Source organism: Halichoerus grypus, chromosome 7, assembly GCF_964656455.1.
Source record: "Halichoerus grypus chromosome 7, mHalGry1.hap1.1, whole genome shotgun sequence".
NCBI classification, from domain to species: Eukaryota; Metazoa; Chordata; class Mammalia; order Carnivora; family Phocidae; genus Halichoerus; species Halichoerus grypus.
In genome coordinates this window covers 122,866,408-122,893,386 of record NC_135718.1, presented here as the reverse complement: position 1 = coordinate 122,893,386, position 26,979 = coordinate 122,866,408, and the positions used below count along the sequence as shown (strand labels likewise).

General features: G+C 39.9%; 1 protein-coding gene, 1 long non-coding RNA gene and 1 other non-coding gene across 9 annotated transcripts in view; 2 read left to right on the top strand and 1 right to left on the bottom strand.

Annotated features, from left to right (window-relative positions):
• LOC118540934 (uncharacterized) overlaps window positions 1–14,299 on the bottom strand; it is a 50,230-nt gene extending 35,931 nt beyond the window's left edge. For both annotated transcript variants that reach the window (XR_013449900.1, XR_013449902.1), the window contains exon 1: window positions 14,240–14,299. This is a non-coding gene — a long non-coding RNA (uncharacterized LOC118540934). The remainder of the gene's footprint in view (window positions 1–14,239) is intronic.
• The window catches only part of CD55 (CD55 molecule (Cromer blood group)), a 29,402-nt gene continuing 16,637 nt past the window's right edge, over window positions 14,215–26,979 (top strand). For all 6 annotated transcript variants that reach the window (XR_004919882.2, XM_078078208.1, XM_036100292.2 and 3 more), the window contains exons 1-6: window positions 14,215–14,327; window positions 15,120–15,302; window positions 16,758–16,949; window positions 17,339–17,438; window positions 18,525–18,610; window positions 22,570–22,758. Coding sequence is in view for 5 of the 6 variants with exons in the window: in XM_078078208.1 (XP_077934334.1) it covers window positions 14,264–14,327; window positions 15,120–15,302; window positions 16,758–16,949; window positions 17,339–17,438; window positions 18,525–18,610; window positions 22,570–22,758 (814 nt within the window). In the remaining variant the exon portion in view is untranslated. The remainder of the gene's footprint in view (window positions 14,328–15,119; window positions 15,303–16,757; window positions 16,950–17,338; window positions 17,439–18,524; window positions 18,611–22,569; window positions 22,759–26,979) is intronic.
• LOC118540942 (U6 spliceosomal RNA) lies at window positions 20,382–20,481 on the top strand. The gene has a single exon (XR_004919885.2). It is a non-coding gene; the product is annotated as a U6 spliceosomal RNA (small nuclear RNA).

The following is a 26,979-nucleotide window of genomic DNA, read 5'->3' as shown; positions in this document are numbered from 1 at the left end:
CGAGTGGAGGCAAGAGTGCACACAGAGCATTGGGTCCAGCCTGCAGGCCTCCAGTTTGCCACATCTGCATATTTTACCTGCTTATCCTGAAAATACACTGGACATTATGGATCCTTCACAGCAGAAAAGACTTCCTTTGGAGATATCCATATTCAGATTTTCTTCAATCTAAACATTGCCAAACTAAAGCTGCTACCCACAACTGGTGGGACTTTGAGGGACTCCTGCTTGGGAAATGGTCAGTTGGAATTTGGCTCAAAGAAATAAAGACAAAATTGACTTCAAATTGCATCATCCCCACTAGAACTCACATTTCTTTTAAACATTTTGGTCTTGGCCCATTAGGAATAGACAGCTACCTCATTTGAGTTACTAGATTAAAACTACTGGCATTTCTCGAAGAACTTGATTTGTTTGTTAAGTACATGCTGTTATCATTCCAGAAAAACTCTTAATTTGGAACCCCCCTTTTGGAAGCTTAGACTCATCACATATTTAGAATGGTGTAAACTTCAAATAGAAGTAAAAACTTTAGTGCTCTGTGCCCAGATTAAGCACCTGTGATCCCTGGCAACCCTTCTGGATTGGCTGCTTTAGAGAAGGAAGGATCCCCATGGAGCCCTATTACTTTATCCACAGGAAATACTCCCATCAAAGTCCAGCCAACCCAGTTCCTGGCACAAAGTGGGGGCATGATGAATAGTTGCTAAATTAATGCATAAAAATTAGTCCTGTCTACTCCCTGAAGCACTGCTATATCCATTAGACCCTGAACTTTGAATTAACATTTTTTCATGTGATTTTATTGAGAAACACAGCCAGACCTCAGAGATTTTTTTCCTTTTTTTTACTTAATTTAAGTTTTTATCTTAACTCCAGTTAATTAACATACAGAATTATATTAGTTTCAGGTGCACAATATAGTCATTTGACATTTCCATACATCACCCTGTGCCCATCATCGTTTTCTTTTATAACTCACAAGTTAGTGGGCTTGTAGAGGACAAATATTGATGCAATTTGTTGCATTTTATTTATTTTTATTATTTTTATTTTTTAAATTTAAAATCAATTAATTAGCATATAGTGTATTATTAGTTTCAGAGGTAGAGTTCAGTGATTCATCAGTTGCATATAACACCCAGTGCTCATTACATCACGTGTTCTCCTTAATGCCCGTCACCCAGTTACCCCATCCCCCCCCACCTCTCCTCCAACAACACTCAGTTTGTTTCCTAGAGTTAAGAGTCTCTTATGGTTTGTCTCCCTCTCTGATTTGCATTTTAGGTAATATTGGGGATAAGAACAGCCCATTCTCCAACCATTTAAAAGGGAAGAGCTGATTTACAGTTTGCCTTACTTGCCAGATGTGGTTTTTTTTCCTAGGAACAAAGATTTTCCAACTTATGCCTCTGTTCTGCATTTTAAATTGACATCCAGTTTTTTCAAAGTTCCTAGCCAGATGCTAAATAAATATTGGCTGATAAATTGGTCTCTGCTTTTTAGGTGATAATAGCATCACATGAGATGGATAAGCTGTAAATCCATCTATCATCTATCTATCTATCTATCTATCTATCTATCTATCTATCATCTATCTATTGACAGGGACTTCTGGTTTAAAATGATAAAAAATGAATATTCATGTTTACTTCTACTCTTTCCACAAATTCCACTAAAATGACAGTAATTTTTTCAAAGGCATAAGAACACAAGAGAATGACAATGGGTAAGGAGATGCAGGAAGGTGTTTGAATGGTTACTGATTTAGCAGAGAGGAGAAACCTAACCGCCTGCATAAGGAAAAGCCCATCTTTTATGCTGAAGAACCTCAAAACGCTGAGAAGGTGGAGGCACCAAGAACCTCTGAAGATGGAGAATGAGGGTTTGGACTGAAAATGGGAGAACAGGTTGAAAAGCTATGTAAAGCAGTTGGACCCCAAGGACCCTTCTCAAACACAGAGCATCCAGGTGACTACCCCGTAGGAGGCAAGGGTATTAAATGGAAAAATCAAATCAGAGTAATTCTCAAACTCTAGGATACCAAGGAGTAAGATTTTCAAACTAGAAAGTATGGAACAGATATTATTAAAATGCAGCTAAGTTGTAAGAAGTTCAAGTAGAGTATCTGCTTTTTAAAAAATCAGTTCACATTACTAGATTCAAACAACTTACACCCTAGAATAATCAAATACTTCGCAATTATGATCTTGAATCAGCTGACAGGATTTCTTTTTAAAATGAAATAAAGATTTCTAGAACGAATAGTAATAGATGCTCAATACAGAAATAGAAAAAAAAAACAGAAGAAAAAGAAAACATTTCATAATCTGTTACAAATTTATTTGTATACATAACTCTAAATAATTAACATTCAATAATGTGAGCATATGTCCTAAAAGTATTTAACCAAATATAATGGTATTTTTTTTAAAAGATTTATTTATTTATGACGGGGGCTGGGAGGGGCAGAGGGAGAAAAAGTCAAGCAGATTCCGTGCTGAGTGGGGACCCGACTTGGGGCTTGATCCCAGGACCCAGAAATCATGACCTGAGCCAAAAATCAAGAGTCGGAGGCTTAACCATCTGAGCTACCCAGGTGCCCCCCAAATATAATGGTATTTAAGTATGTTCTAAATTTTCTTTTTACATAGTGTAATTTCTGCTTAAGATCTTTTTTCTGTATCGTGAATTACCTCCTTAGGCTAGTTTCCTAGATAAAAATCTTTGAGAAAAACAATGGACAATGAAATAAATGACCAGTTTAAACATAACTTCTACTTATGCGGGGATGAAACAGTTAAACAGCAAAACCTTAGTGAGGCAACAAAATGACCGTTTTTTTAACCACACTGCTACCCCTGAAGAACGACTGATAATAACGCTCGGGAAATTAAACAGAGCATAGAAAACATCTAAGGAAGTAAATTAGGGTTGATAATTAACATCAAAAGCACACTATAGCAATACCTATATTTGTGTGTTTTTATGTTGCATTTAAATTTATTTATGTGTATCTACATTTAAGTTAACTAGGAGTGTGGACATAGAACATTCTGAAGTATAGGTGCAATTATTCTTAGTTCATCATATTGTTGTTTTAAAATTCTGAATTAATAGAAACAGTAGACATTATTAAGAAGAGATATCTGAGCCAGTTAGTACCCCTGGCACCGGTAGTGAAAATTCTGTTGCCAAGTGAGCACTGGTGCCTACAGGGGTCAGCTTTTCACTTTGCAGTGTGTTATGAAGTATGAGTGGCCTGATGCACAAAACACCAAATCTGAGGTCGGATGATTTGGGTTCAAGTTTTGCCCTGATCATTACCAGATGTATGACTTTGGACTAGTTAGGTAATGCTTGAAATTCACTTGGGAGATGGTCCGAAGATCTACCTCATAGACTGGATCTGCAGATTAACTGGGATGTCAATGAAAAACTCCCCAGAAGCCATAAAGTTTCTCACATTATCTTAATTGTTGCTGTCATCACTTCTGCCCTCTGCATTACCCTGGCACAAGATTTAGTGGGGATTCACTGAGCAAGGGAGAGGTCATTTGCAAAAGAGCCAGAAACTCTCCTCACTAGCTCTGAAAACATTACCACTCATATGGTGTGGTAAGAGCAGACTGTTTACTCATTTTTTTAGATTCCACATATAAGTGAAATCATGTGGTATTTGTATTTCTCAGTCTGACTTATTTCACTTAACATAATACCCTCCAGTTCTACCCACGTCGTTGCAAATGGCAAGCTCTCATTCCTTTTGATGGCTGCATAATATTCCATTGTATATAGGTACCACATCTTCTTTATCCATTCATCTATGGATGGACGTTTATTCAGTTTGATAAATGTATAGATATGTAATGTAACCTAACCTCAATCAATATATAGAAAGAATATTTTTGTTGCCCCCCAAAGTTCCCTCTTGCCCTTTTGTAGTCAGTCTTCCTACCCTTTTGCACTCCCTACTCTAAACATTCACTAATTTGATTTCTGCCACTGTAAATTAGTTTTGTATGTTCTAGAAAATCACATAAATGGAATCATATAGTATATATTCTCATGGATCTAGCATCTCTTGCTCAGGATGTTTTTGAGATCTGTCCATATTTTGTATATCACTAATTTGTTTCTTTTTAATGCTGAATGGTTGTACGGAAGTTCCAATGTATGGAAGTACAACAACTGGTTTATCGTTTCAGCTGTTGATGGACATGTGAATTGTTTTCACTTGTGGCTATTCTGAACAAAGCTGCTATAAACATTGATGTGCAAGTCTTTTGTAGACATGTTCTTACTCCCCTGGCTCAACACTCAGAAATGGAATTGCTGGGTGATAAGGTATCTGTTTAATTTTATAAGAAGTCACCAAAGTGTTTTCCAAAAATGGTTGTATCATCTTATATTCTCATCAGCAAGGAATGAGAGTCATTTCACTTGTCCTGTATCCTTACCAACACCTAGATTTTTGCAGTCTCTTTAAAATGTTAGTGATTCGGGCGCCTGGGTGGCTCAGTTGGTTAAGCGACTGCCTTCGGCTCAGGTCATGATCCTGGAGTCCCAGGATCGAGCCCCGCATCAGGCTCCCTGCTCGGCAGGGAGTCTGCTTCTCCCTCTGACCCTCCTCCCTCTCATGCTCTCTGTCTCTCATTCTCTCTCTCTCTCAAATAAATAAATAAAATCTTAAAAAAAAAAAAAAAAATAAAATAAAATGTTAGTGATTCTAGTGGGTGTTTAGTAGTAACTCACGGTGCTTTTCATTTGCATTTTCCTGATGAGTAACCAGGTTGAGCTTTTTTTCTTCCCCTGTGTTTATTTGGGTCACTCTAATATGTTCTTTTGTAAAATGTCTTCAAGCAACAGATGTGGAGGCACCGAGGTGTGGGTGGATAATGGTACCACTCTTGGAGGTAAAGCAGGCTTGAATTAGAGAGACAGGTGATGAATACGAAAATGAGCTCACTTCCTTAGATTTCCTATATAAACTCAAAATCATCTTATTTAGGCTCTTTTCTCCTGGGAAATCCTTTCTTCTCTTTTCTACCTATTAAAATTCTGATCTGGTATAGAGGTCAGGGGAGGTTTACCTAACTATGAAGTAAGAAAGAAAAATGGCCAGAGGTTGAAATAATGTCTTCAGGGCTAATGCTAATATATCTGCAGGATTTATTGAATGAACACGTAAGTCCCAGGGTCATAAAGAAGACAGACTAGTAACTATAATTTAACAAACATTTATTCAGAGCCTACATTGTGCATGGTATTACACTAGAGAGTAAAAGATATAAAGATAAATTAGACATTATACTGCCCTCAATAAGTTCAAATCTCCCTGAGATTTAGACTTGAACCTCAATTAGCCTATACGTGGCAGAATAAACAAAGAAAGTACCAGCAAGGAGAGTCCAAGTGCTCTGAAACTTGAGGATTGATGTACAGGAGGGAGAAAGAAAGGGTATCACAGAAGTCTCAGAGGTGGAGGTGGTCTTTTCCTCCTCTTGAGGAAAAGAGTAACATTTTCAAGACTAATTGCAATTATTGTTTGCTTGAAGTGAACTGTCTTCTTTAGTCCTATTTGGCTTTGTATAAGAAAGTGCAATTTATCCTGGGAAGTGCTCATCATTTGGGTAAATGACTTTTATTTGACAACTGAAAGAAAAGCGGTAGGAAAATATTTACCCACTAATAAATACTCCTGAGACATATCAAGGAAACATTTAGCCTTAATTATGCACCAACAACTATAAGGGGACACACGTAGTGGAAGGAGCATAATTTTGAGCTACTTAGACCTGGGTTCAAATCTTGGCTTTGCTATCTACAGCCTTTGGTCCAGTCATTTCCCCTCTGATCCTCTGTTTCTTCAAGTCAAAGTGGATGTTGTAATAGTTTACTCACAGCATTGATGTAATGGGTAAGCAGGAAGGTTAGGTCTCAAACTAAGAGCACATAGTACATGATCCTTAAATGCAAATTTCTTTCTTCTCTCCTCATCCTTGTGCGATTCTCACGAGTGTGATTCTGCTTCTTAATTTGAAAGATCATAAATCAAGGTAAACAAAATGCAGACTGACTGCAATGGAGGAAAGGAAAGAGGACAATGTTTAAACAAATCTGGACTTTGCAAATGACCTAATCTTTGCCAAAGAACATATTCCATTGGGTGGGGAAAGAATAAGGAGAATAACTGAATGATCTCAACACTATCAGCATCTCCTCTGGAAATTTTCTACTTCTCTTACAGATTTTTCAGATTCTGTGTCATGACATGTCCCTTTGTATAGATTACATGACAAGTGGGCAGGTTCTGGTATATGAAGTGTTCATTCATGTCAGTCATTGCTATCAGTTATTGCTAATATTTATGGTGCAAATATTTGGTACATGGCCAAGCCATGTACCAAATGCTTACATATGTTATCTAATTTATCCTTCACAGAAACTCTAGGAGGTACGTAATACTATCACACCTGTTTTATGAATGAGGAATGTGTGGTACAGAGTGGTTTGAAAACCAGGCCACACAGAAAGTAAGGGAGCAATAACTGACTAATGTCAAATTAAGTCAGTTTGACTCCCAAACCCACCCACTCTGTCCCTGTGCTATGTTGTCACCCATCACATACACACACACTCCACACACTCACATACATACATGACACACACACAAATACACATACATACAGTACTCACACACACTAATACACACACACACTCCACACACTCATTTACACACATACGTACCCCACGCACAAATACACATACATACAGTACACACACACTAATACACATACATACAGTACACACACTCATTTACACACATACATACCCCATGCACACACAAATACACATACATACAGTACACACACACACTAATACACATACACACACACTCCACACACTCACTTACACACATACGTACCCCACGCACACACAAATACACATACATACAGTACACACACACTAATACACATACACACACACTCCACACACTCATTTACAGACATACGTACCCCACGCACACACAAATACACTTACATACAGTACACACACACTAATACACATACACACACTCTACACACTCATTTACACACATATGTACCCCACGCACACACAAATACACATACAGTACACACACACACTAATACACATACACACACACTCCACACACTCATTTACAGACATACGTACCCCACGCACACACAAATACACATACATACAGTACACACACACTAATACACATACATACAGTACACACACACTAATACACATATACTCTACACACTCATTTACACACATATGTACCCCACGCACACACAAATACACATACATACAGTACACACACACACTAATACACATACACACTCCACACACTCATTTACACACATACGTACCCCACGCACACACAAATACACTTACATACAGCACACACACACACTAATACACATACACACACACTCCACACACTCATTTACACACATATGTACCCCACGCATACACAAATACACATACATACAGTACACACAACTAATACACATACACATACACTCCACATACTCATTTACAGACATACATACCCCATGCACACACAAATACACTTACATACAGTACACACACACACACTAATACACATACACACACACTCCACACACTCATTTACAGACATACGTACCCCACGCACACACTAATACACAGACAGTACACACACACTAATACACATACATACAGTACACACACTCATTTACACACATACGTGCCCCACGCACACACAAATACACATACATACAGCACACACACACACTAATACACATACATACAGTACACACACTCATTTACACACATACGTACCCCACGCACACACAAATACACATACATACAGTACACACACACACTAATACACATACACACACACTCCACACACTCATTTACACACATACGTACCCCACGCACACACAAATACACTTACATACAGTACACACACACACTAATACACATACACACACACTCCACACACTCATTTACAGACATACGTACCCCACGCACACACTAATACACATACAGATAGTACACACACTAATATACATACAGTACACACACACTAATACACATATACACACACACACACTAATACACACACACACACACCCCCCACATAATTTTTCTGGCTCCTGCCACCATTTCCTCCACTTGGCAAAAATTCGCTGTGATCTCAGAAAATTAGGGCTTGGCAAAGAAACATTTCCTTATGTGAGTCAGCCATTACACTTCCGTTGGTCATTGAGACTTTCCTCACACATGGGGAAGCCAGAGGCAGGGCAGGTGAAAATGCCACGTATTAGGCCACTTTACTGGGGACTGCTAAACGTTTACCTAGTGAGAAAAAACACACACAGTATCTGCCATAGTGGGCGATAATCCAATTAGTGAAGTCCTGGAGGATGAACTTCCCTCGCGAGAAATAGGGGTCTGCTACTTAGTTTTTAAAAAATATGCCACTTCTTTTTCTTATGTTATGTCATGTTAGTCACCATACAGTACATCATTAGTTTTTGATGTAGTGTTCCACGATTCATTGTTTGCATATAACATCCAGTGCTCCATGCAATACATGCCCTCCTTAATACCCATCACCAGGCTAACCCATCCCCTACCCCCTCCCCTCTGAAACCCTCAGTTTGTTTCTCGGAGTCCATAGTCTCTCATGGTTCGTCTCCCCCACCGATTTCCGTCCCCTTCATTTTTCCCTTCCTTCTCCTAATGTCCTCCATGCTATTCCTTATGTTCCACAAATAAGTGAAACCATAGGATAATTGGCTTTCTCTGCTTATTTCACTTAGCATAATCTCCTCCAGTCCCTTCCATGTTGATGCAAAAGTTGGGTATTCATCCTTTCTGATGCTGAGTAATATTCCATTGTATATATGGACCACATCTTCCTTATCCATTCGTCTATTGAATGTCATCTCAGCTCTTTCCAGTTTGGCTATTGTGGACATTGCTGCTATGAACCATTGGGTGCATATGGCCCTTCTTTTCACTACATCTGTGTCTTTGGGGTAAATACCCAGTAGTGCAATTGCTGGGTCATAGGGTAGCTCTATTTTTAATTTTTTAAGGAACCTCCACACTGTTTTCCAAAGTGGCTGTACCAACTTGCATTCCCACCAACAGTGTAAGAGGGTTCCCCTTTCTTCACAACCTCTCCAACATTTGTTGTTTCTTGCCTTGTCAATTTTTGCCATTCTAACTGGTGTAAGGTGGTATCTCAACGTGGTTTTGATTCGAATTTCCATGATGGCTAATGATGATGAACACTTTTTCATGTGTCTGTTGGCCATTTGTCTGTCTTCTTTGGAGAAGTGTCTGTTCATGTCTTCTGCCCGTTTTTTGACTTGAATATTTGTTTTTTGGGTGTTGAGTTTGAGAAGTTCTTTATAGATCTTGGATGTTAGCCCTTTGTCTGTAGTGTCATTTGCAAATATCTTCTCCCAAGTGAAAATGAACTATTGGGACTTTATCAATATAAAAAGCTTCTGCACAGCAAAGGAAATAGTCAACGAAACAAAGAGGAAACCCACAGAATGGGGTTATTGTGCACATTACAACTGCTCTCATTTGCAGCTGCATGGCAAAATACCTCAATAAAAAGTTTTTTGTTTTTCCTCGGCCATGTTAAGATTAATTGGAAATCATTCTAGGCTGAGTTCTGAATGTGAATATGAAATAGACGGATCTCTTAGACTGGAAGACTGACAGACACATGGAGGACTTTGGGTAGTGTAGAGGAGGGGACTGGGTCTGACAGTGTAAGCAGGGGAACCTTCCTGGAAGAGGCAATGCCTGAGCAGTATAACAGAGGGTCTAAGGATCCTAAGCCCAGCTCCATCCCCACAAGCCCTGTGGTTTGGGGCTAGTTACTTAACTTTCCTAAACACCAGGTTGCCTCACCTACAACTAGAATGATAGTATTTGGCTCACAGTTTGGTATCCCTGGGCTTTCAGGAAATTGCACCATCCTCCTCTTTTTCCATTCCCCTCTCCTTCCGCTTTAGTGTCTATACTCGAATGTGGGGGGTTGCCTGTTTGAGTTTCAGTTTACACTCTCTCCCTTGGTCACCTTGCCTGCAGCCCTGTCTCATGCAGGCTCCGACTCAGTCTCCGGTATGCTCATCTCACACTCTACATGTGCACACAGATCCCTGGCAGTTTACATTCAGCCAATGTGCAACTAAATTTGTGATTTCTTCCCTAAACTCCCTCTTGTCTCTGGAATGGATAGTTCTTCTAAATAGGGCCCCTGGTCTCACAGACACCAAACCTCTGAGTCATCCTTAACACTTTTTTCCCCCCTTATTCCTTATCTAATCACTCAGCAAATTCTGTGGGTTCTTCCTTCAAAACTTCTTCCATCAGAACAGACAGGAACACTTATGTGGTTATAGTAATTGTGTCAGGGGTTTTGTAGGGTAACAAGACTGTTTCTTTATTATAGATTTATTCATCTGAAAACTAAAATTAAAGACATTTCCATTCTCCAAACTTAACAGCCTGAACTATTGCACAGTTAGGGAAATTGGGTCTTTCCTGACAGAGTTGCTCCCACGGCAGCATCTTGCACACAACTTCCAAGCCAACCTTGGACGTCCCTGCTTAAGATCTTCAACAGTCCCTCAGTGCTTCCAAGTCACAGAAAAGAAAGAAGACTCGTGTTTAAAGCTCTCACACCTCTTCGCAACCTATCTCTCAGCCTCTTCAACCCCTTCTTCCATTGCTCTAGTTCGCTCCGCCACATTCTCCCTTAAGCCTCTAAATATTCTTGGAATCAACTAACATTTTCCTGACTGCAAACACGTGCTCATACCATTCTTATCACCTTTCATATTTTTTCCCTATTGCACTGATGTTCATTCGTCACATTTAGCTGAATCACCAGGGCATTATCCTCCTCCACCCCAATGGCCATAGTCTTTTCTCTCTTTTTGACCCCCCGCGCTACATTGGCTGTGGCATTCTCTTAACATTAATCACATAAAACCTCCCTAGTAGATTATAGATTCTTGGACACAAGTATTGGCACATTCTTAATGTGCCTCTGAATACAATGTGCTCCCCGGTTTATTAAAAGTCTTTGATTCAGTCATTATATGGTTCCTGGGACAGAGTGAGAGCCATGATCCTTAACCTCTGCCAAAGTCATACACTTATTTGCTGTTTTTTAAAAATATTTTTGACATAATTACATTAACTTATTGTTTTGGAATTGGAAAGCTCTATAGAGACTATTTCAGCCCCATACTCTTGCTTAGTCAGTGTAGGGATGAGGCCTTAAGGGGTAGAGTGACTCGATGAGAACACACAGCTAGTTTTTGAGAAGGTCAAGTATGAAGACTTGGGTCAACTGCTGATACCGGAAGCAGCTGGGTTCCCAAAGCACCTCCCAAAATACCGAATTCACTGTCCTCTACACAGAAGAAACCTTCGCCAACTGGGTCCAATAAAAAGAATGTAGTGATGTAGAGTTGGAGAAGTACAGATTTTGAAATCAGACAAACTTGGTGTAGATTCAGGCCTGGTCACTTATTAGCTGCATGGGTTTTGGAAAATTACCTAGCTTTTCAGCTTTTTTCCTCATCTGTAAAATGTGGGCAATTATCTCCACTTGGTGAAGTGGTGTTGGTGAAATGGTGTCATGTGTATGAAGTGACTGGAACACAACACATTGAAGCCATTATTTAAAATAATTCTCAGTAAGTTCCAAACTTGCATATTTCATTTTTCTTAATGCATAGAATTTTGTCACAGATCTTTTTTTCTAAATTGAGAAATGGATAGTGGATTTCTTTCTTTCCCTTTACTCTCAGAATGTTGAAATTTTGGGGAGTAGTCATAGTATTACTAAAGAGTCCCACCCAGTTATTCACGGAGAAGTTCCTTTTTTAAAAAAAAAGTATTATCAAGAACAAAATATTTTAGAAGGTGAATGTGTACAGCACTTAGTGTAGCTAAACTGGGTGTTAGAGATCTTTTTTTTAAAAAAACACTATCCAGAGCTCATTGTTTTCCTAGATAAGAAGGTATTACATTCACTTAATAAACACTTAGAGAGCTCTAACGGGCCTTGCTTGAAGTTAAGTCTTCAACAGCTCCATAACTGGCCTTGACCTTCAGCTCTTTTCCATAATGCCACCTTGCCTTTCACACCAGTTCTATGAGCTCAAGCAGGAATAAAGACTGCCTTCCTGTATAATGGTGGGACAGAAAGGAATGGTGGATAAAGTCATGGGAGAATAAACAAAGATCTAGTATCAATTCTAAAACACTGCTGGGCCCTGATATATTTTGTGTTTTTATATCACATACAGAAGTAAAAGCAAGATGTTTTAATATCAAATAGGAGGATCATGCTAGATAACTTTATTTTTTTAAAAGATTTTATTTATTTATTAGAGAGAGAGAGCACAAGAGGAAGAGGGAGAGGGAGAAGCAGACTCCCCGCTGAGCAGGGAGCCCGATGTGAGGCTCGATCCTAGGACCCTGAGATCATGACCTGAGCCGAAGGCAGATGCTTAACTGACTGAGTCACCCAGGCGCCCCAATGCTAGATAATTTTAAAAGTCCCTCTACTCAACTTCTAAACTCGAGAATGTTTTAATACTGATAGGTTTCCATGAAAACCTATAGGAGCTCCTTTCTTGGAATCCCTATACAATGGGCTCCAGCATGGGGTAACACAGGGTTTATTCAGTTCACTACAGTAAGCATGAGCCAGAGAAACAGAGAAAATTGTTGTCTTCCTTCTTATAAAGCTCTTACTAACCGGAAAAGAGTGATCAAAAACATTTAGGAAAGAATATCATTACTGGAGCCACAAATACCTCCACATCTGATCCATGGACCACGGCGTATTTCCAAGTCGAGGATTTCATTTAACCAGGGAAGGTATTCGAGGGGATAGGAAACCTAGGATGAACTCTGCTAACCAGACTGATGTGAATTACTAAAGGGAAATGTTCTTGGGGTTATTCTCCATAAAGATGATGTCCTTTTGTGTTTTTGACAGGGACAGTGCTGGACTGGGGGGAAGGAGAGACCTTTACTCTGACCAGCCCCATATAGATTTGTGCTGCCCAGTGTAATCACCTGGAATGCTTTAAGTAATCCTGCTGCCCCCTTCCTTCCCATCCCCAGAGATTCTAATCTAAGTAGTCTGAGGTGTAGCTTGAGCATCTGGATTTTTTTTTTTTTTTTTTAAGCTCCCCACGTCACTCTAATGTGTGGCTAGTCTTGCAAACCACTGGAATATACTTAAGGTCTTCTAACAAACCTTCGTCTTAAAACCACCACCCTATCATTTCGTTTTCTGGCGCTTGGTTTTTGTTTGGGCATTTTTCTCCGCTCGCATCACACACGCACACTCCACGGGATGGTGCATTTCTCCCAGCAGTCGGACTAGAATAGTCCCAAAGTGGAATTCATGAGCTGTCCTTGGTAAATAAGGAGAACCCTGGCGAGGAAAGTGATTCCCACCCAAACATAGTATGAACAATGGTCACTCCTTGCTGTGTTGCTTGACCTGTTTTCTTGGGCCATTTCCCACTTGCTGTTTTCAGATTACGGAGTGTGCTAGCAGACCACACACTGTTTTTTCCCATTCCTTGTTGGCATTTGACAGACCTCCAGTTGAAGGCACCAGGTCCCTGGGTGGGCACTCTTTCTCAGTTTCCAGGGGCTACCTGGGAATCCACCGCACCTTCTGCTCAGCTTGGCAGCACTCAAGAGCGCTAAATTTTCTCTTAACCTAATTCAGATTTCCAGGGAGCGAAGCCCTGGCCGCTTGAGCCACGCCCCTCTCCTCCGCCCCCGCCCCCCGGACCCCCCAAGTGTTTTGTTTACTTGGAAAGCAGATATTTACATTTCCAGATGGGAGCTCAGCGCAGGCCCCACCCCAGCAAAGAGCAAAAGAGAATCCAGGCGACCGGCCAGAGAGCCCCTCTCCCGGCCCATTATCCCCCTTCCCCAGGCTAGGGTCTCTAGGGGAGCGAGCCGCGAGAGTCCCCCGCCCTCGCCCTGCCCGGCACCTGGTGCGAGCTAAACTCTCCTCCGCCCGTCTCTTCGCCCCACCCTTTGTGATTCAGAGCCCCAACCCCGCCCAGGCGCTCATTTAACTCGCCTGGGGCCACAGCCAGGCGCTGCTGCTTCTTACAGCTCCTTGCTGGAGCCCGCTTCCACTTACTCCGGATCCCGGGCCCTGGGCGCCATGTGCCTCCTCGGCGGGCCACTGCTCCTGCTGCTGCTATCGCTGGGTCCACCTGCGGCTCAGGGTGAGCGGGGGCTGGGGGCCCGGCCCCGCCGGGGGAACCCTTAGGCTGGGTGGGAGGGGCTGGATCCGTCTCCGCGACTACCGGGAAGTCTGGGGACCGGGGGAGGTGAAGAATGTGGGCATGGGTAAATCGTTCCCGTAATCCTCTACCCTTAAGGCTCGGAGCTCCTACTGGCACGATCCCTTGGGGACAGGGAGAGGATCTCCGGGCTGTCCTGCAGTGTGGGGTCTTGCTGTGCTGGACGCCAGCTAGCAGGGCTTCAGGAGTGAGGCGGGGACCGTTGAGGAAGCGCGGGCTGAGTTTGCGGAGCAGCCAAACCTGGGGAAGCCGAAGGGCAGGGCTCAAAGAGTGAATTCTGAATCCCCCAACATCTCTTTAAGGGTGGGAGGCCAGAGTTGACCACTGTCACCTCTTAAACGTGCTGCACGGGACGCTATCCGTTAGCATATCATGTCTTCCAGGTGGAACGTTCCACGGGGGCGTCTGTGTTTATTGTGTGCTTAGTAACAGTATCAATGTGGAGATCAATTCTAAACCACTTTTTTTTTTTTTAAATAATGAAAGGGAGGGATTGATTCTGTCCTTATTTTAAGACTGAATTAATTGACAAGACAGGCAGCCTAGCAAATTCTTGGTATGTCGGTTCAGCACCGTATGGAAACCTTACCTGTGCATCAAAAGCCTTGGCTGCTTCCCTTACTCCTCTTGCAAAAGGAATGTTGCTATGAACTGAAAAGTGTTATTTCCTTCAGTTCTGTTTTTTCTTTTCTTTTTTTCTTTTTTCCTCCCTAGGTGACTGCAACATTCCCCCAGAGGTACCTAATGCCCAACCAACTTTGGGAGATCTCTTGAGTTTTCAAGAAGGAACCACAGTAACATACAAATGTAATGAAGGCTTTGTAAAGGTTCCTGGCAGGGCCGACTCAGTGGTCTGTCTCAACAATAAATGGTCAGAGGTGGCAGAATTTTGTAACCGTAAGTTCTTCATTTTTGTATATATAAGTTACGGGAATGGAATGTATCTTGTTAGCTTAATTTTATCCCTCTTCAGCGTGAGTGGTAATTGATAGTTTTCAAGCATTAGGAAACCCCAGGGCATATATACCTGGCACTTCACACTGCAGCTAACTGACCACATTACTTCCCAGAATAGGTCCTGCTTCTTCATTAACAGGTTTGGACTTTCTGTTGTTGTTCTCCCCCCCCCCCCGCCCCCACCTAATGCTGTACCTCCTGAACTAATGACAGAATAAACAATAGGTACGATTTAGGATGTAAATTATATACGAAGATGTTTGGCAATCACCTCGCGACACATAACATAGGTCTTCTGTGTTCTTAAATTTCATTTTGTAAAGTAGGACTCACCAAATATAACTCTGTGATAGCATTTTAAAAAGTTCTCTGTATTTCCCTCAAAATCTATCACTAGATGCATAGTCCTATATTAACTTTGACAGAGACAAGTAAAGATAAAGATGAGACTTGGCTCCTAGCTTTGGACAACCTGGAGTAATAGAAGGTACAGGAAATATAGAAACTGCCACAAGTATTTTGTGAAACCAGGGTGAAATCAGCTTGAACCTCTGGGTTTTGTGTGTGCAGGATAGGAGGCAGTGGTTGAAGTGCTTAAGCCTTTGCACGTGTATCATGTTTTAGAGTTTATAATGCTTCTACATAGCTAACTCCATTGAGTCCTTCATGAGTGGACAACCCCATGAGTGGAGTAGGGACTCTTACCCCCATTTTTCAGTAAGGAGGTAGTCTGGGGAAATAGTCCCCCAGAAGTTAAGTAACTTCTTGAAATCAGCAGTTCTTATGCAGGAGAGCCAGGGTCCAAACTTGAGTCTTTGGACTATAAAGTCCATGTCCCTTCCACTGTACATGCCTCTCCACATTCACATTTGCCCAGGTGTTTACCGTTTATAAATACTTTTATGTACACTCCTGGCTCACCTGATCTGTGGCCTTCTGGGTTGTTGTGAGGATGAAATGAGTTTATACATATAAAACATTTAGAAGTGTTCAATAAATATTAGCTATTATTGTTACTGTTATTGTTGTTGTTCAGGACATTAGCCCCAGGGGTCTGAGGAAATACTGGTTCTCCTCTCACCCCTGTCCTCCTTTGGGCAGGTAAGGGTCAGTGGCAGAACCGTGCCAGGCAACTAAAATGTGTTATATTTCCTGAACTGTAGGCATAGTGATATCTAGGTACCAAATTTACTAATTAGGAAATAGAAGTATATACGTGAATGTGCTTGACATACTGTGAATGTTGTAATGATATTATTATAGTTAAATATCAAATATGTACAAAGAAGTACAGAAAAAGGGGTGATGTAAGGACCAAATAATTCTGGATAATTAAACACAGATTATCAAATAAGGTGATATTAGTTATGTTGTTGCTTTTCCCAATACTTTTAGGTAGCTGTGACGTTCCACCCAGGCTACTTTTTGCATCTCTCAAAAAGTCTTTTACCAAACAGAATTATTTCCCAGCGGGTTCCATTGTGGAATATGAATGCCGACCTGGCTTCCAAAGGGACCGTTTTCTCTCAGGAAAACTAACTTGCCTTCAGAATTTTACGTGGTCCAAACCAGATGAATTTTGTAAAAGTGAGTATAATTTTACAGAGTATTTGTAATCATATGGTATTTGGGGAAATAGTATTTCTTCCTTCATTCATGCTGGAAGTCTATGTGTACATATTATTACTTCGAATGATTCTGAAAAGAACCATTAGAGTAATTTTATAATTTTGTTTTAAATTAGGCCAACTAAATACTTGTGAGATGGGAGTATTTATTCACATTTAATTTGTTTAAGGTTACCTAAGATGTAATAAGCATATATTCTAAATATGGTGTTTTATTTGAAACTTACAAAATGAAGGAAGGATTTTAAAAAGTCTAAGAATAAGAAATGTCAGTAGTTCAGATGATGAATTTGCATAGAAGTGCCTGATAATTTAATGAAAAAAAAATCAATTTGTGTTCTCTTCTAGAAAAATCATGTCCTAATCCTGGAGATTTAAGACATGGTCATGTCAGCATACCAACTGACCTATTATATGGTTCATCTATCTCCTTCTCGTGTAACGAGGGGTAAGTTTTGGCATACTACGTATTTATACTCTATATTTAACAAATGTAAAAACAAATTAGGACTTAAGATGGAAGTTTTTAGACTTGTGGTCAGTGTTTACAAGCTAGTCTCAATAAAACAACTCCTCTGCTCAAAGATCTTTCATCATGAGCTCATCATGGTTAAATTTAATAAAATGAGGGCAAGAAAGGACAATTTCTTGTAACACCAAATTCTCTCACTTGTTAGATTTCAGTACGTATATGATTCATTATAAAATTTTAAATGTGACTAGTAAAGGGAAAAACCTGTAATATGTTGGCACTTGCAAAAATGATATCCTTCAAGTGTTCAAGTGAAACCAGTCCTTACTTTACCTAAATAATGAATTTGCATTTTTTTCTGTATGCAAACTGCCTGTTGCAAAATATTATGTGTTAAAAACATTTACTCCTAGTATAAAAATATCATGCTGACCTGAGGTCTTTTCTAAGTTCTCTATGTAGGGAAAAGGAACTCACTCTTTGGGTATCATCAGTGTCTCAGAGACTGCTGGAAACTTTATGTTCATTTTCTCATTAAATATCTGCATATTGAATTATGATATTTTACTCTGTGTGTGTGTGTGTGTGTGTACCTGCTCTTTATAAAATAAAAATATCAACATCATGTGTCTCCTGTACGCAACAGAGATGCTTGGATCATTAATATGATTAATATCAAATCTGGGGAGTACTTTGAGCCTTAAAATATAAATATGTTCTTTTATTCTATGAAGCCTCTGTTGATCTTTTAGAATTCAGAAATATAAAATATTCAAGCCTCTATATCACTTTAAAATGTTTCAAAATACTTTCCTGTTTTCTCATGTGGACCCCACCCAAATAAAAAACGTTTTGTATGTCTTATACTTTTGTATCCTTTGTATATCACCTTTTTTAATTTAATTTTTTCTTTTCCTTTAAACTGCCATGTGAACTTTGATCAACTTGTTTTGTCTCCATCTACTGGTGTAGTAAATATTTTAAGATGATATTTTGGAGAATTTAAGGGAAGCCAAACGTGTGGATGAAACCTAACTTTTTTTTCTCCCCTCATTGCTTTAGGTACAGGCTAGTTGGTGAAACTTCTAGTTACTGTTCCCTTGTAGACGAGGGTGTTGGGTGGAGTGATCCATTTCCCGAATGCCAAGGTAAGACTGAAAAAAACCTAAGCACTCTAGTGTGAGGCTGAATAGTCAATGGTAAATTACTTTCTCTCATGAAGAATTATCCACATTGTGTATTTGTAGTACCCCCCACTTCCAGTGTAGGAGTGTCTTAGCTAATTTAAAGATCTTTATTAGTGGGGCGCTTGGGTGGCTCAGTTGTTAAGCGTCTGCTTTCAGCTCAGGTCATGATCCCAGAGTCCTGGGATCGAGCCCCGCATCGGGCTCCAGCCGCATCGGGCTCCCTGCTTGGCGGGAAGCCTGCCTCTCCCTCTCCCACTCCCCCTACTTGTGTTCCCTCTCTTGCTGTGTCTCTCTCTGTCAAATAAATAAATAAAATCTTTAAAAAAAATAAAAATAAAGATCTTTATTAGTAATGTTTCTTAATTTATTAGCTGCAGAGATAAAGGATTAGAAAAACCCAACAAACTCCAAAACAAACAAATAAACAAAACCCCAGCAAACAGGTGTGTATTGTGGTTGGTCATTTATTATCCTGCCTTTCCTTCTAACAATCAAGCAAAATAGATACAGGGTTTTTCTTCCCCATAATTTTTAATTTTATGAATTAAAATACTCTTGATCAGAGAGTCTATATGACCTGAACCTACATCCCAAAATAAATGGCAAGAGCAGGCATTTAACCCAGATCTCTGGACATCAAACCCATCATTTTTCTAGGACTCAATGTTGCCTCTTTTAGGATTATGAAGTGAGCTAATTATCTATAAATGTTTTGAAATGGGATTGAGTTTTCATGATTAGAGAAATAAGGTTATACAATAAAGAAGAAATATGATTTCTGCACTTGAAAATCTTATCTTCTTAGAGGGAGATTAGGACATAGAAATAGTATCATAAATGCATGTATCCAGTCAAATTTATATCCACTAGAGGCATGTGTCTCCTGAAAATTGAGAGGAGTAAAATATGTGCAGCATATTTCTTTTTTTTCTTAAGAAAAAAAATGCAACGTTTAAAAATGTAGGCTTGGGGCGCCTGGGTGGCTCAGTTGGTTAAGCAACTGCCTTCGGCTCAGGTCATGATCCTGGAGTCCCTGGATCGAGTCCCGCATCGGGCTCCCTGCTCGGCGGGGAGTCTGCTAGTCCCTCTGACCCTCCTCCCTCTCATGTGCTCTCTCTTTCTCATTCTCTCTCAAATAAATAGATAAATAAAAATCTTTAAAAAATGAAAAAATAAAAACGTAGGCTTTATTGTTTCTCCCATCTTTGCTAAAATTATCGCTAAGGTCAAGTTTCGGGTGTTATTAGGAGCAGAAAACGAGACTAGACTTAGTGGATTTGACAAGAGTGTCTTGATTGACACACTGCGGTAGGAAGTGTATGGGGTCAGTTGATATGAAGACAAATAAAATGAAGTCTTGCCAACCAAGAGCTTGCTGCAGGTGTAAGCTGGTCACACCCAGATACCCTCTTACACCACACACCACCTTGAGCTCTACCCTCCTATGTCCGCTACTTCTCCTTTTTCTCATTATTAGTACTTCGAAATTTTCAGCATTACTACCCACCACCCACCTTTCCCATTTCCGTCATCTAGTAAGGGATGTTGTAAATGATACTAAAGTGAGTTTGGACAGCAAACTTACTCAAATAGGCATCCCCTTCTGGCACTGTGAGAAGCCTCTGATGCATGTAAATGCACAACATGGCCCACACGCCCAAGTCATGTGCCGGGGGACCTCCCCCCACCCCCATGGCACTGAACTTTGGACTACAGGTGTACACAACGATCAGGACCATGTGATACATATACTAAAATTGGAACAATACAGAGAAGATTAGCATGGCCCTTGCTCAAGGATGACACACAAATTTGTAGTGTTCCATATTAAAAAAAAAAAAAAAAGAATATGGACTGGGAGAAGGGACACTTTCAGGCCCTGCAGGGGGGAATTCCGAGGGCCAGTTCCTAGAGCAGAATTTACAGTGGGGTGGGGGAAGAGCTCTCAGTGAGCATACCCACAGCCCTGCAGATACCCCACTGGTAGGGAGAAGCACAGTCAGAAGAGGGCCGTAGCCTCTTAAAGTGTAGGAGCTGGGGCAGGAGTCCCACTTGCCTGAGTTCAAAGGTGACGCTGATTGCATTGGCCCCCATTCTTGGACTCCGTTAATGTTTCATCCACATTCTACCCAGAGTGATCCATCTGAAACACAGATGTGACTTATCTCTTCTGTCTTAAACTTACACGTCCCCTCATCACTTACAAAGTCCAAACTCCTTAGTAAAGCATACGAGGGTTGGCATGGTCTACCCACCTCACACTCATGTCTTGCCCTCATACTCTATGCTCTATCCATGCAAACCTCTCCACATCTTTCCTTCTGCTACTGCCCCTGCCTAGAATGTCCTTCAGCCCCTTCTTTGCTTAGCTTTTCTTTTTCTTTTGTTTCTTTTCTTTTCTTTTCTTATTAAGGGTTTGCTCTGATAGACCTTCTAAAAGCTTTTCCTGACCTCCCCGCTGGCTAACTGTTCTCTCTTTCCACGCCATGGTGCACACTTCTGTGATAAGCCTCGCTATTTTGTATTAAAATGAAAATCTTTGAATCTTTTTTGTCACTATATTTTATTTTATTTTAAGATTTTATTTATTTATTTGACAGAGAGCACAAGCAGGGGGAGCAGGAGAGGGCAGGGCTCGATCCCAGAACCCCGGGATCATGACCTGAGCCGAAGGCAGCCGATTAACCGACTGAGCCACCCACGCGCCACTGTCACTATATTTTAACACCTACGACTTAGTATTTTATTTAGTTTTGCAATTCCGTTTGTGGAAGAGTGCCCGGCATGTGTTAGGTGCTCAGAAAATCTCTGAACGGCACTGATGGTGATGTGCAGGCAGCCTGCACCTTAGCGTCATGTAAAGCCAATTAGCCTCTTGTTCCTTGCTTTGGTCAGCGGCTTAAAAGTAATGTATCGGTTTGCTAATAGTCTCTGGTTACTTAAGGCCACTCGATGTAACATAATTGATATACACACATGATCACATTGCTTTCCTGGCTCTAGACAATGTGGATCCATTGCATTTTTTATCAGGGCTACTGCCAAGGAGGGGCCTCTAGTACAGTTTTCCGAGTGCTGCTGCTCAATACGTTTACTTTAAGTAAAAGGCTGTGCGTCAATGTATGCTTAACAAAATTTGATCCTAAAAGTCAAAATGTAATCCTGACACTTCAGATATTTCACTCTGTCAGAATCATCTATTCCTATTTCCCAAGTATGCCACTTGACTTCTAGGCTCCTTCCATTTGGCATCATTTCCCCCTGGAACGCAGAGCAATGCCCTCTGCTCTGCTCTCTTAGCAGAAGGGTATGTCTCAGTATTACACTCAAGTTCCATTTCCTCCTTAACATCTCTGCCCTGCTTTCACCTCTGAACTCCGGCAGTAGGGGCTTTTTCTAGCACAATTTGATATGTAATGTGTGAGGACTTTATTGTAATTTTTGCTTCACATATATGTTCTAGATCTTATTTCTATACATTGGTCTCAAAGTTAGCATTCATGTTTTACACCATTTGTATCCAGAGCTCCAAATACACTACTCATTACTTAATAGGTATTTCTAAGCTCCCTGGTTGATAATGCTGAATTTAGAAAAATGGTATTTACTTTTTTTTTTTTTAAAGATTTTATTTATTTATTTGAGAGAGAGGATGAGAGGAGAGAGAGAGCACATGAGAGGGGGGAGGGTCAGAGGGAGAAGCAGACTCCCTGCTGAGCAGGGAGCCCGATGCGGGACTCGATCCCGGGACTCCAGGATCATGACCTGAGCCGAAGGCAGTCGCTTAACCAACTGAGCCACCCAGGCGCCCTGGTATTTACTTTTTTTAAATAACTTATTTAACATGTTTTAATCTTACTTATTAAAGTAAGTAATTGGCAGTTTTATTAATGTAAAATATGTTGGACTTTTTTTTAAAGAAATTTTTTGTCCAGAACCACCAGAAATTAGCAATGGATTCATTCTGGATCCACGGGACACTTATGTGTATCAACAGACTATAAAATATAGATGTTATGAAAGCTTCACCCTGATCGGAGAGAACTCTATTTATTGTACTGTTAGAGGTGACCAAGGAGAATGGAGTGGCCTGCCACCTGAATGCAAAGGTAATGAGTTTGCATTGTTGTATTTTTGTTTTATTTATACCTTTAGGTCTATATATGGGCTACAGAGATTCTATGAACTCCCTGAGAAATGAATGGAAAATGTGGTACATATGCATATTTTTATTTTTCTGGGGGGCACAATTTTTCATCAGATTCTTAGAGGGGTCTATGACTTCCAAGGAAGGAGGAAACACTGATATGGAGAATATGTGGTAATGTATGAATAAATAAATAAATGCATACACACACACAGTGTATGTATGGACCCCCAGCCCAGGTGCACCTCAGGGTGGCTTGCCTTCACTCTTGACCCCCAGGAATTCTAGTTCATTCAGTCCTGGTCGTTCCCACCCTTGTATCTCATGCCTTTCAAAATATGACTTAAAAAAAAAATCTATCCAGATTTTGTAGTTATTATAAAGGAAATATTGGCCTACCATGGCCTACTTGGGCACTACCCTAGACTTGTAAGCTCTAAAAAACTGATAATTTAATAAAACGGGAAAATAAATATGAAATGTATCACATAGCCAGATTAAGAAATAACATATCTCATGTTTTTAGTGAGTTAGCTTGCATTTGCTATTTCTTCCCATATCCCCTTCAATAAGTTAACATTAATATGAAAAGTAAATAAAATGGTTTATTTTCTTCAGTTGGGACGGAACCTTAGACTAAACTGAGGGATCTAGATAGTTATCCCAGTAGGAGGTATTTAAGCAATGTGATATGTGATGCCAGGGTGACTTGAGCTCCCTTTATAATTATACTTGGAATTATGTTAGCATGAATTTTTAAATATCAGTGCCTGTTGAAAACAGTTGTTTGTTATAAATGGCGTACATCAACAGGGAAGTAATATTAAAACCATGCAGACGGGTATAAAATGTAAAGTAAAAATCTCTCTGTCCCTAGTCCTTCTCTCAGAAGTAACCATCATTCACAAATGTTTGCATTTGATTCTAGAAAATAAACATACATACACATATTTATATTTTTAATCATAGCAGTTGTATGATTATATCATTTATTTAACCTATTGAGGGAAATTTAGTTTTTGATTCTAGCTAGTTTGTTTGTTTTTTAATTATTATTACAAAAGATGCTGCAACAAATATTGGGTATCTGGAATTGCACAGTGTGCAAGTGCATTTTGTACAGTAAATTCTTTGCAGGGTACTTACTGGAACAAAGGAACATGCATTAAACTTTTGACAGACGTCACCAACATTGTTTCCAAAGAAACTGTAGCAGTTCACTCTCCCAGGAATAGCACTTCACTGTGCTGGCTCTCCGCACCCCTAACGATAATGGTTATTATGAAGTGGAGATGTGACAACTGCATGGGGAGAATTTCATTATATTGTCTGAATTAATTTAATTATGGGAGAAATTTGATATGTGTTTGCTTCTTAATCTGGCTATGTGTAATCTGGCTATGCTTCTTAATCTGGCTACATGTGCCCGAGTAGGCCATGGTAGGCCAATATTTCCTTTATAATAACTACAAAATCTGGATAGATTTTTTTTTTTTAAGTCATATTTTGAAAGGCATGAGATACAAGGGTGGGAACGACCAGGACTGAATGAACTAGAATTCCTGGGGATCGAGAGTGAAGGCAAGCCACCCTGAGGTACACCTGGGCTGGGGGTCCATCGTGACCCACTTAAAAGACCGCTGCCAGGAAAGAGAGAAACTGGCCAAGCTTTTAGTGGTTGTGGTGGGCTAGAAAAATATACTGAAAATTGAGGTCCTCAATGCAGAGCCAGTTTTTCCCAAGGGCCATTTGCTGATTTCTTGGGCTGCGGGGGAGACTGGGGGTTAGACCCAAAGCTTCCAAAGTACAAAATGCAGTCTCTCAGATCCTTCTGGTATTTGGGCAACAAATATCAGAGGAAGAAGCTTGGATCAAGCATACACTCCTGTCCCCCTTAACACATTTGTGCCCATTTTGAAGCTATGTGGGGAAGGAGGCTAGATTGCTGGGCTGGGGACTCCTGAAGGACAGACCTGCATCTCCCACAGTTTCTCAGGGCTGAGGAAACAAAGATTCCCAGGCTGTCGAGGAAAAGCCCAGAGGGACAACTCCCAAGGAACAGAGGCAAGAGTAGAAGTAGACTGAGTTTTACTAAAGCTGAGACCCAGCTCAGTCCCTCCTGGGCTGAGGATGTGATCACCTCCAACCAGTCTGCCTGTCAGAAAAGGGGACTCTCTTGGAAGATCATACCATCTGAATGTTTTATATACAATGTCAGTAATACAATAAAAGAGTTATTAGACATGGAGAGAAGTAAGAAATTATAACCAAATCAGGGGAAAATAAATCCAGATAAAGGAGATCCAGATAATTGAGTTTAGCAGATGAGGACTTTAAAATCAGTGGTTAATATGTTTAAGGTATTAAAGGAAAAGAGAAATAGAGAATTTCAACAAAGAACTGGAATCTATAAAAATAAAGTAGACATTCTACAACTTTTGAAAAATATACAATCTGAAATGAAGAGCACAATAGGTTTAACAGTGATTTGGACACAATATTAGGAACAGGAAGGAAGATTCATTAATAATGCCCAGAAGCACAAAGCGGGGGGTGCGGGGGGATGTAAAACATAGATAAAACTTTAGGAGATATTTGAGACATGTTAAACTGTTCTAACATAGGTTAGCTAAGAGGAGAGACAGAGAAAGAGAGAAAGAGGAGCAGAAGTATTCAAGGAGATGACAGAATGCTCCAAAACTGATGAAATACATCAACACATTCCAAAGGTTCTCAGGACTCTTAGCAGAATAAAAATAAAACCACTTCCCGGCATGTCATGGCAAAAATTTTGGCAATTCAAAACAATAACAAAAGCATCAAGAGACAAAAAGACAACATTATCTTCAAAGGAGCAACACTAAACCTGACCACAGGCTTCTCAACAAAAATTATGGAAGCCAAAGACAATGAGAAGAAATCCTTCAAGTTAAGGATAAGAAAATGACTGCTCACCTAGGAGTCTTTACCCAATGAATATATGCTTTAAAACTGAATGCAAAATGAAGATGTTCTCATGCAAAAACTATGGGAACTTGTCACCAGAAGACCAGACCTGCACAGAACAACAAAGTAAAAGCATTCCTTCAAGTAGAATGAAAATAATCCCAAGTAAAACATGAAAATGCAAGAGGAAATGAAGAACACTAGCAAAGGTACATGAATAGGTACTGTACGAAATGATAAATGCATTGTCTTCTAGGGTTTGATGTGTATGTCGGATACAAGTGTATAATAGCAACAGAGCAAAAGGCAATAAGAGGTAAATTGCATTTAAAAGTTATGAGGTTCTGGCAATACTAAAAAGTTGTAAAAATGTTAATTTGCATAATTGACTTATAGTCTAATACATACTGTAATCTCTAGGACCGCCATGAAAATAGTAGTGAAAGAAAGTATAAATCATAAGCTAACAAAGGAATGATAATGAACACTTCATCCAAAAGGAAACAAGAGAAGAAGGGAAACATAAAATAAATGGGTGGAAAAGCAAACTGATAGTAAGGTGTTTGCTATAAACCCAACTCTATCAATAATTACATAGAGTGTAATTTAAGTAAGATTGTCAGACTGATTTAAAAAAATCCTATTTGCTGTTTACAAGAGACAAAATTTAATGATAAGAACACTGAATGGTCAAAAGTAAAGGATGGAAAAATATATTTTGCAAACAATTACCAAAAAAAAAAAAAAAAAGCTGGTGAAGTTCTATTAATATCAAAGACTACTTTAAGATACAACAGTTCATAATGATAAATGGGGTCCGTTCAACAGGAATCTATCACAATCTGTGATCTATGGGCACTGGAGAAAAAAAGCGTCAATCCACATGTAGCAAAAAACGGACAGAAAGAAAAAGAGAGAAATCCATGATTAGAGTTTGAGTATTCTACACACCTATTTCAATAGCTGTTAGAATAAGCAACCAAAAATCAATAAGAATATAGAAGCAACAGTTAAACTTTTTTTAAAAAATTGACATATTAAGAGCATTGAACCCTATAAGGACAGATGGAAGAAGTTTTTTCAAGTATGCTTGGAACATCGCCCATAGGCTGGGCTCTAAATCACAATGTAGTTCAGAAGATTGAAATAATCTGGAGCGCGCTGATGGCGATGGAAATAAACTAGACATCAAATAACAAGAAGGCAACGAGAAAAGCAATTTCCAGGACACTTACAC